The sequence below is a fragment of the Chiloscyllium plagiosum genome, chromosome 2, assembly GCF_004010195.1.
Source record: "Chiloscyllium plagiosum isolate BGI_BamShark_2017 chromosome 2, ASM401019v2, whole genome shotgun sequence".
Classification (NCBI taxonomy): domain Eukaryota; kingdom Metazoa; phylum Chordata; class Chondrichthyes; order Orectolobiformes; family Hemiscylliidae; genus Chiloscyllium; species Chiloscyllium plagiosum.
This window is the reverse complement of record NC_057711.1, coordinates 130,516,988-130,528,685: the sequence shown is the minus strand read 5'-3', so window position 1 is coordinate 130,528,685 and position 11,698 is coordinate 130,516,988. Positions and strand designations below refer to the sequence as shown.

Sequence of the window (11,698 nt, the reverse complement as noted above, 5' to 3'; positions counted from 1 at the left end):
GCTAAATGTCTTCAAGGCAGAGATTGATAAGTTCTTGATGTCACAAGGAATTAAGGGCTACGGGGAGAATGCGGGTAAGTGGAGTTGAAATGCCCATCAGCCATGATTGAATGGCAGAGTGGACTCGATGGGCCGAATGGCCTTACTTCCGCTCCTATGTCTTATGGTCTTAAGTTAACAACAGAGATGTGTGAAGGTGTTTGTTGAAGCAGCAATCACGAAGAAGCAGGTCGGTTTTATTGGATGATAACTGTATGATGTGGTACACATTAAACATTCTACATTCCACATAACCGTCTCTGTGCCACAATAGGGTGATTCCATGTGCCTAACTTCTGTAAGTTTGGCTGAAGATCCATGAAACAATCCACAGCAAAACAGTTTAAGCACAGAACAGTAAGGCTAAATCAGGTACAGTGTAATTTATTAAACACTATAAATTATACATCAAACAATGATGCCAGTTGACATGGAAGCAGTAAAGAAGAATTTGAACTTCTGAAGAGGCGTGGTTGTTTTTAAGAATGTTTGAGAAGGATCATTTGCAACAATCGTAAAATGTATCAATTGTCATTTTCTTACACAGTAGAGTCATAGAGATGTACAGCATAGAAACAGACCCTTCAAGTCCAACTGATCCATGCCGACCAGATATCCCAACCCAATCTAGTCCCACCTGCCAGCATCTGGCCCATATCTCTCTAAACCCTTCCTATTCATATACCCATCCAGATGCCTCTTTAATGTTGTAATTGTACCAGTCTCCATCAGTTCCTCTGGCAGCTCAATCCATACACACATTACCCTCTGTGTGAAAAAGTTGCACCTTAGGTCCCTTTTAAGTCTTTCTCCTCTCACCCTAAACCTATGTTCTCTAGTTCTGGACTTTTCTACCCTGGGGAAAAGACCTTGGCTCTTCACCCTATCCATGCCCCTCATGATTTTGTAAACTTCTGTAAGACACAACTCAACCTCAGACACTCTTGGGAAAATAGCCCCAGCTTATTCAGCCTCTCCCTCTAGCTCAAACCCTCCAATCCTGGTAAATCCTTGTAAATCTTTTCTGAACCCTTTCAAGTTTCACAACATCCTTGCTATACAGGGAAACCAGTGGTGAATTAGTATTCCAAAAGTGGCCTAACCAATGTCCTGTAGAGTCGCAACATGACCTCCCAAATACTATATTCAATGCACTGTCCAATAAAAGCAAGAATACCAAACACCTTCTTCACTATCCTATCTACCTGCAACTCTACTTTCAACTTATGAACCTGCACCCTAATGGCTCTGTACAGCAACATTCCTCAGGACCTTGCCATTAAGTGTATAAGTCCTGCTAAGATTTGCCTTTCCAAAATGCAACACCTCACACTTATCTAAATTAAACTCCACCTGCCACTCCTCAGCCCATCTGATCAAAATCCTGTTGTACTCTGAGGTAAGCTTCTTCGCTGTCCACTGCACCTTCTATTTTGGTGTCATCTGCAAACTTACTAACTATACTTCCTATGTTCACATCCAAATCATTTATACAAATGACAAAAGTCAGTGGACCCAGCACTGATCCTTGTGGCACTCCACTGGTCACAGGCCTCCAGGCTGAAAAACAAACCTCCACCACCACCCTCTGTCTTCTACCTTTAAGCCAGTTCTGTATCTAAACGGCTAATTATTCCATGTGATCTATCCTTGTTAACCAGTCTACTGTGCTGAACCTTGTCGAATGCCTTACTGAAGTTCCAATTGACCATATCTGCCACTCTGCCCTCAATCCTCTTTGTTACTTCCTCAAAAAACTTAATCAATCAAGATAGTGAGACATGATTTCCCACGCACAAAGCCATTTTGACCATCCCTAATCAGTCCTTGCCTTTCCAAATACATTGTACATCCTGTCCCTCAGAATCCCCTTCAACAACTTGCCCACCACCGATGTCAGGCTCACAGGTCTATAGTTTCCTGGCTCTTCCTTACCACCTTTCTTAAAAATACAAAATATTAGTTAATGTAACATGGCAACTCTTGACCGAGAAACACTTCTCAACTACAAGGAGGTTAAGAAAGTTAAAAATCACACAACACCAGGTTATAGTCCAACAGGTTTAATTGGAAGCACACTAGCTTTCGGAGCGACACTCCTTCATCAGGTGATAGTGATGAAGGAACGTCGCTCTAAAAGCTAGTGTGCTTCCAATTAAACCTGTTGGACTATAACCTGGTGTTGTGTGGTTTTTAACTTTGTACACCCCAGTCCAACACCGGCATCTCCAAATCGAGGTTAAGAAAGAAGTTCTACCAGTTCTGAAGAAGGGTCACTGGATCTGAAACACAAACTTTGCTTTCTCTCTGCAGATGCTATTAGACCAAGTGAGTTTCACCAGCAATTTCTGTTTTGTTTCATATTTACAGTATCTACAGTTTGCTGATTTAGTCTAAGAAGGCTGATGTCTGGCTGACAGACACAAAGCAAAGTTACAAGCAGAGGATTTGGAGGGTAAAGATGCAGATACAGACAAAAAAAAATCAGCCAACATAGCAGGAGCAATACGGAGAGTGTGAGGAGATGCAGCAAATCACTGTCAGGAAGAGATCAGTCTTCAGCTTTAGTTGATAAAAAGAAATGAGCTTTTACACATACTGTATGAGCTGCCTGAAGAGGTCTAAAACTTGGAAAGGCCTGAATATCTCAAAGATGCTGGTAAGTGGCTAAACCTTGAAGTGGTTGTCAATGAATTCTGGAAGCAATACCAACAGGGACTGATAATTGTATCAGTGGATGAAAACTGTTGTTGGATGGGACTCCTGACCAACTGCATATGAATAAAGAATGACATTTTATGATCTGTGCGCCTACACAGTGCCAATATTTGTGTACAAAGTAATGCTGGTGCGTGTGATTGTATAAACATAGGAGGATCTTAGTTGTATTGATGATTATAAATAAAAAGATAAATCTAAGTTTAAGTGTCATTTCCCTGCTAATTTGTGTATAATTAACACAAATAAGAACCAAAAAAAAGTACAAATTACAAAATGTAAAAACATTGTTGATTTCTTTATTATGGTCATTTAGTAAATTTGATAATTTTCCTTTATATGTCCTCCATGGAGTTTGTAATATACTTAAAAGGCCTTCAAATCAACCTGGGGAAGCACTTGGAAACCAAGTCCTGCTATTTATTATAAAAGTTAAAAGATTTTATAAATGTATGTAAACTTCTGCAAATTACTTGTCTTTTAGACTCAGGTTAACAGAAAGTAGAGATTAGAGTGGTGTTGAAAAAGCACAGCAGGCCAGGCAGCAGCCGAGGAGCAGGAAAATCAACATTTCAGGCAAAAGCCCTTCAACAGGAAAGGGCTTTTGCCTGAAATGTCAATTTTCCTGCTCCTCGGATCCTGCCTGACCTGCTGTGCTTTTCCAGCACCACTCTAATCTTGACTCTGATCTCCAGCATCTGCAGTCCACACTTTCGCCTTAACAGGACCAGGTTTTTCTACTAAAGTAGAATTATTATTTATTACAGTAAATAAACTGTAGCTACAAGTAAACAATTATAAACTGTCAACATATAACTCTATTCATTAAAATTCTAGCCCCTTATAAACCTCTCTCCCTCCACAAAAAGACACAATAAAACATGGGTGTTATGGATGGAGGCCGAAGTCTATGAACACAGTTCAAATGATCCCTATCCACAGGGTTCACAGAGGTCAACCTTTTGGCTTGTCAGGACCTGCTGCTCCTTGATCACTCTTTTCCAAGTCCTTTCACTTGCCTGATACAGGCACAGAGTGACTGGTCCATACTTATAAAGTCTCTGCCTTATTGGTTAAAAGCCACAGCCACTGATATGGAGAAACAGATTTCAAGCTTGAGGTATTTTTTTGTGACAGCAGTGTAAATGACAGCACCTTCCTTCCAATGGCTTATGACCAGACATTCCCATCAACAAGCTGTTCAGCTAGCTGGGAGCCAATCATTGTTGTTGTCAGGCAGAAGACCACGGTCATCAACAGCTGGTCATAACTCCACAGACCAATCAGCTACTTGTTGCCAGCTGAATCACCCTTCCCATACACACCTCTGCTCCAACGCATCTGTAGTAACCTCTCCCACTGTAGGAACAAGTACCCATTACAATAAGCATTTGGTAACTTGCTTTTAAAAGGCCCAGCAATCCTTTAGACAACCTCTAACTTTTAAAAGGGTTACTTTCCCATTTCAGTCCACAATCAAAAATACAGAAAAATAAAAAGAAATGGTATTTACCAAGAAAATAGCAAACACTTAAGAAAAATGTTTAAAAAGGAGAAAAAGTTTGAGGTGAAGCGATAGAAGGAAAATATTCCAAAGTGGGAATGTACAAGTGGTCAACATTAGAAGAATACAGAAATTTCAAAAGCTGTAACATCTCTGAGTGGTTTGGCATCATATTTTGTTTCCAAATGCTCTTTTGAAGTCCCTTGCATGGCTTTATATTTATTTGATTTTTTTAATGTAAGAAGTTGATGCTGCAGCCAGAAAGAGGTATGGATATTAGGGAATTTCAAAGTCATGAATACAGAGTTTAAAAATGAAAGATGAGAATTCTAAGGTCAAGGTGTTACCAAATTTGGTGGCTTTGAGTGTGCTAGGTTTAATCTCACTGTCACTGGAGTTTTTGCCAAAGATTTGAAACTCTCTCAATAATTCTGTTCACCACTTTAATCAACTTTAAAGATGCTCCTTAAACTCGACCTCTTTGATCAAGCTTTCACTTAGCTGTTCTGTTACCATTTGTGCACCTGTGTCAAATGTTGTTCGATAGCGATCCTGTGACTCTTCTTGCCATCTTAGTACTTTGTATTAACTCAGAAGTCCATGACGTCAGGTTATAGTCCAGAAGTCATCTGATGAAGGAGCTGCGCTCTAATAGCTTGCAATTTCAAATAAACCTGTTGGACTATAACCTGGTATCGTGCGACATCGGACTCTGTCCACCGCAGTCGAACACCGGCACCTCCACATTACAGCTTCTTGAACACAACCAGAATTTCGTGTCCTTTACCCCCTACAAGCCGACAAGCCGTACTCATAAATTTCCAGCAATTATCCAAGTTCAGATTCAATTCAAAGTGACAAGAATTTTCAAAGTTGTATCACAGATCTGCAAAACACTTCTTTGAAAGATTTCACGTGGCAACAATGGAAGTTGAGTTTAAAGTTGGGAAGCTGCCTGGATTACATTTACTCAAAATTCTATCCCTATTATGTATGATTAAGTGTAAACATCTATTAGCCAAATGATTGATAGACAAATTTTGGTACAGCTTACAACCTGCAATTATAATCTCCTCCTCACATCCCCTCCTTCAAAGATACTACAAGTTAAATTGTTCAGTATATAGTCAGCATTTACTTAAAATGTGAAATTTACTCCCAGCTGTGGCTCAATAGTCACCACGAAGACACAAGGTTTTGGGTTGATGTCCCACTCAAGAGCTTGAGCACAAAAATCAAGGCAACACAGTGGCTCAGTGGTTAGCACTGCTGCCTCACAGCGCCAGGGACCCGGTTCAATTCCAGCCTCAGGTGACTGTCTGTGTAGAGTTTGAACACTCTCCTCATGTCTGCATGTGTTTCTTCTGGGTGCTCCAGTTTCCTCCCACAATCCAAAGATGTGGAAATTAGGGTGGATTGGCCATGCTAAATTAGTGGAGAAAGTGAGAACTGCAGATGCTGGAGATCAGAGCTGAAAATGTGTTGCTGGAAAAGCGCACCAGGTCAGGCAGCATCCAAGAAACAGGAGAATCGACATTTCAGGCATAAGCCCTTCTTCATTCCTGAAGAAGGGCTTATGCCCGAAACGCGATTCTCCTGTTCCTTGGATGCTGCCTGACCTGCTGCGCTTTTCCAGCAACACATTTTCAGCATGCTAAATTAGTCCAGAGTTCTGCAGGCTAGGTGGGTTGGCCATGGGAAATGCAGGGTTACAGGAATAAGGTACCGGGATGGATACTCTTCAGACGGTTAGTATGGACTAGATGGGCTGAATGGCCTGCTTCCACACTGTAGGGATTCTATGAATATGCCAATGTTGTACTAAGTGGGTACTGCACTATCATAGATGCTGTCGTTTGGATGAGATATTAAAAGAAAAGCTCTAACTACCTATTTCAGTTGATGCAGAAGAACCCACAATACCACACCCTGGCCAATATTTAAAACTTGATCTGTTTTTATGATGTTGGTTATGTTCTTACAGTTTGTGGGAGTTTGCTAGGCAGTACCTAATTTTAAGAACTCCATATTAAATTGGAAATCAGAAATATTCAGCATCTTTGATAGAACAATCATAAGTCCGTTGCTTCTTCCTATCTCAATTCATTCACATTTGCTTTTCCTTTCATCATCTCAATATTATACATTTATCTTTCTTACAACCACTGGTGAATCATTCAGGAGTTTGTGAAATAAAATCCACACGATACCTTAGTCTCAAATACATATTAAGACAAAGTCTCAGTGCCATGCTTTAAATTAACAGAAATCATTTAGCAAAAACCTGTATAATTCTGGAGTTATAGTGGACTTACTATATGCAATGATGGGGAGCCAATGACACTGGAAGTGCGTTGGTGAAAAATAGCTGCATGATTTGTTTGTTGGAAACACTGCCTTCTCATTTCAGCTGAGGAATACCTACAACAAAATAAATAAAAAGTTAGGATAAAATAAAGAATTGCAGATGCTAAAATCAGAAATTGCTGGAGAATCTCAGCAGGTCTAGCAGCATCTGTGGAGAGAGAAACAGCTTAACATTTCAAATCCAGTTTTCTCTCCACAGATACTGCAAGACCTGCTGAGATTCTCTTTTAAAGGTTTTTGTAAGAAGTTAGGTTTAGACATTGACAGGATTCTTTTATGATTTATTTGTTTTGCCATTCTTAAATTTCTGTTTCAGGTGGTAGATTCAGAGGAATTTATACAGACAGAGCTGGTCTCGATTAGCTCAGAAAACTCCACTTTTCTCTTTTGTTTTATGCATGTTGACTGGCAAAGAAAACCCCACAATAGAGTCATAGAGATGTACAGCATGGAAACAGACCCTTCGGTCCAACCTGTAGTCAGATCAGATGAGTATCTATTGTGGCCTCACCAAGACTTCACTGTCAAAGAAATGAGGTTGAAGCAAACACATACATCCCAATTTTACCTCCAGGCAAGTAGACACCACCAGTAACACCATCATCGAAATGACCCACTGCAATAACCTTTATTCACACAAAATTATGACAGAGCACATGAGTGCGACAAACCAGAGTGAAGAAAGATATTATTCAAACATCCTCCTTTTAATACAAAGAAAATTTAAAATTACACGCTCTCTTATTTACAAGATGCTCAACATCCATGGTCCACAATCCTGCATGAACAAAACAAAACTTCACATCTTTCTAGTGTGTTCCAGTTAGATGTAATTGATATACATAAATTACACACACAATTTTTAAAAGATTAGTATCTGTGAAATGATGACTGTTTGTCTAATGTCAGATGGATGCTAGGATGACTCAAATACAGTCATAGTTAGAGTTATACAACACAGAAACAGACCAGTCTAATTTGTCCATGCCAACCAGATATCCTCAATTAATCTAGTCCCATTTTCCATCATTTGGCGCATATCCCTTTAAACCCTTCCTATCCATATACCCATCCAGATGCCTTGTTTTTTAAAATATATTTTATTGAAAAAATAGATTTTTTAATATTACAATAAATACAAAACAATACAATTCAAAGCAGTACAAAAAAAACAAATTTAAAAACCCCAACCCACCCTCATCTACAAATGTATAAACATATGTAGAAAAATTTTTAAAATATATTTTATTGAAAAAATAGATTTTTTAATATTACAATAAATACAAAACAATACAATTCAAGGCAGTACAAAAAAAACACAAATTTAAAAACCCAACCCACCCTCATCTACAAATGTATAAACATATGTAGAAAAATATAAAATTTTAAAAAACTAGCTATATAACTAAATAAATAATAACCAGCAAACTAATAAGTAGTAATAACTCAGCCAAACATACATTCACAGTTCCTCCTCCCTGGATATTGGACTCGTAAAACACAAACGGTACAGCTATATAAAAGCCCTTATTAGTGTGGCAGATAAATCTATCTCCAAGTATTCCAAAAAGGGCTGCCATGTCTTATAAAAATTCTCAGTTTTGTGGTGTACCATACTTGTTAGAAGATTCAGGGGAATATGCTCCATAACAATCTTCCGCCAACCCGACAGGCCTGGGAGTTTTTTGGATATCCAACCTAACAAGATATTCTTTCTTGTGCAGAAAATGAGGATATTGAAAACCTTTTCTTATGTGCATCTGCAGGGAAAACACTGGGCAGGCCCAGAAGAGGAGAAATCGGGTCCTTCTCCACCCTTACACCCAAAATCCTCTCCATTGCACCCGTCACAGCACTCCAGTATGTTTGAAGCTGACCATAAGGTCAGAGACAATGGGTGAAAGTGCCCGTACAGACCTTGCACTTAGGACATGCTGAAGATACCCCTGGTTTAAATTTTGACAAATGGTCCGGAGCCAAGTGGACCCTGTGGAGAACCTTTAACCGTAAAGCAAGGGTCCTATTGCAAATTGATATCTACCTGCATTTTCCCAAATATTTTCCCATGCCTCTGAGGAGACTTCAATAGTGTAGTCTTTTTTTGAATAAAATCCCTAACTTGAAAAAACGAAAGAGGTCTCTATTAGATAACTCGTCCTTCCGTACTAACTGATCAAATGACATCATTACGTCTCCTTCAAATAAATCGCCCATGCAAGATACACCCCTAGCTGCCCAATGCTTAAATTTTGAATCTATCATCTCCAGTTGAAAATCTGGCATACCCACTAAAGGTGTAAAAGATGTTTTGCCAATATTGCCTTCCCTCTGCCGAATTGCCCTCCATGCTTTAACAGTGTTGATGACTATTGGGTTATGGCAATATTCCCTAACTGTCCTCACTTTGTCCAGAAACAGCAAACTGGTAAGTGGGCACCTTGCCTGGGAGACTTCGGTATCTAATCATATTGAAAAGGGATCCCCACAAACCCAATCACTCAGGTAGGATAAAAGTGAGCTTACTTGGTAGCTGTTAATATCTGGAAGGTCCACTCCCCCCAGTCTGTGAGGTAGTTGTAGTTTAGCTAATTTACTGAGGAGCAGCTTACGATGGCAGAAAAAAGGAGTTGAACCAGCCATTCACTCTCCTGAATGTTTGCTTATTGAAAATCAGGGGGAGAATCTGTATCGGGTACAGCAAACAGGGAAGAATATTCATTTTAATAAGTGCTATCTGGCCCAACCACGAGACTGGAAGTGCCTCCCATCTTTGAAGGTCTTGTTTAATTTTGTCAAATAATTGAACAAAATTGGCTTTGAACAGCCGATCCAGAACTGGAGTAATGAATATGCCCAAATACACAAAACCCTGCTGTGACCACCTAAATGGGAATCAATATTCGCCCTCGAGACTTAGCTCCTTCATAAAACCACCCACAGGCATAGCCTCTGATTTTGCAAAAATTAATCTTGTACCCCAAAAAAAGGGACCAAAAGTGGAGATACATTGCATCAGGCAAGGCACTGAAACTGCTGGATTTGACAAATAAAATTAGGGCAAGGTCCACATACAATAAAATTTTATGTCATTTTGACCCCACTTCTGGAGCGGATATATTGGGATCCCCACGAATGGCTTCTGCCAACGGTTCAATCACTAACGTAAAAAGCAATGGTGAAAGGGGAAATTGCTTGATCGCATCCCATTGGTGACGACCACCGCGAGAGTGCCACTGTAGAGAACCTTTACCCATCTTATTTAAAACTTCGTCCAGACCAAACCGTTCCAGAGTATAGAAAAGGTACGGCCACTCAACTCGGTCAAGTGCCTTCTCTGCATCTAGAGAAATCACCAATCCCTGTATAGACTGTTGTTGACACGCTTGAATTACATTAAGCAGCCTCCTAATGTTATTGAAGGATCTGCGGCCCTTTATGAAGCCCGTCTAATCCTCTTTAACAATAGAAGGTAACACAGTCTCCATCTTAACGCGAGAACCTTAGAGAGGATTTTAAAGTCCACATTTAAGAGTGAAATGGGCCTGTATGAAGCACAGTCCTCCAGGACCTTCCCTTTTTTAAGAATAAGCAAAATATTGGCCTCTCTCAGAGTTGGTGGGCGACGATCCTGACTGTATGAATCATTAAACATATTGAGCATCGGGCCTGACAGTATGTTTATAAACTCCTTACAGAATTTGCTGTGAAGTCCGTCAGAACCGGGCATCTTTCCACTCTGAAGCTGCTTCACAGCTTCCTGCACTTCTTGCTCTGATAGCAGGGCATTGAGAAAGGACTCTTGTTCAGGGGTCACGTCCAGAAACTTCAGATCCTTAAAAAAAATTCCATTTTGGCCCACCCTCAGATTGGTATAACTTAGAGTAAAATCTCTGGAACGCCAGATTAATCTTTTTCAGAGTCCCGTGTCAGGTTCCCAGACCCTTTCCTAATCACCGTAATGGCTTGTGGGGCACTCCTTTTCCTGGCAAGATATGCTAAGCATTTGCCTGGCCTGCCACCATGTTCATATAACCTTTGCTTTGCAAAACCAAGCTCCTTCTTTGCTGTCTGCATGAGCATGGAATGCAGACCGCAGCGCAGTGATCCTCTGTAGCTTGGCCACCAAGGGTCTGTCAAAGTAAGCCTTCTCGGCTGCCTTCAACTGTGCTTCCATGAGACATTGCTGCTCACCCTTCTACCTCTTCCGACTGGCAGAGTAGGAAATAACTAACCCCCTGGCATAGGCTTTGGCAGTTTCCTAAAGGACGAATGGACTACTAACCGAGCCTGTTAATGTCCAGGAACACCCAAAATTCCATAGAGAAATACTCCACAAACTTATTATCCTTGAGGATAAAGGGATCCAGTGCCTTGAACCCACTGTAACGTCCTTAATCTTAACCAACAGGTACACTGGAGCATGATCGGAGATGGTGTGTGATTGGAGATGGCAATATTACCAATCGTACAAGATACCACCAAGTCCAGGGTTGCCCCGGGGTCAGAAAAAAAAATCAATCCTGGTGTGACATTTGTGCGGATTGGAGAAAAATGTAAAATCCCTGCCTGTAGGGTGGCGACACCTCCAGATGTTCACCAACCCTAACTCCACACACACACACACTAACTGTTTAGTTTGTACAGAGGATATCAAGGGACCTTTGGGTAACCTGTCTACTGTGGGATCCATGAGACAGTTAAAATCTCCCCCTATAATGATATGCCGGGACTCGAGACTTAGCAGTTTAGAAAAAGCATCCACCAAAAGTTTAAGGGTTTAATATTAAAAGTTTTAATATTTAAAACACTATATTCTTCCCCATTTATCAAAACTTTAAGAATTACAAACCTCCCGTTTGTGTTTTCAACACACTCCAACAACTTAAATAGGAGATTCATCTTAACCAATGTAGCCACTCCCCTACCTCTGGAATTAAATGATGAAAATAAACTCGATCAAAGCCATTCTGCTGTAATTTCAAATGCTCCCTATTATCCAAGTGTGTCTCCTGTAACAAAGCAACACAGGGGAACCTCGATTATCCGAACGTGATGGGTGGGCACTATTTC

At 40.3% G+C, this 11,698-nt stretch overlaps 1 protein-coding gene across 4 annotated transcripts in view; it reads right to left on the bottom strand.

Moving 5' to 3' along the window:
• Positions 1 to 11,698, bottom strand: part of dock8 (dedicator of cytokinesis 8) — a 300,402-nt gene that overhangs the window by 250,666 nt on the left and 38,038 nt on the right. For all 4 annotated transcript variants that reach the window (XM_043718191.1, XM_043718205.1, XM_043718201.1 and 1 more), the window contains exon 2: positions 6,577 to 6,682. In XM_043718191.1, coding sequence (XP_043574126.1) covers positions 6,577 to 6,682 — 106 coding nt within the window. The remainder of the gene's footprint in view (positions 1 to 6,576; positions 6,683 to 11,698) is intronic.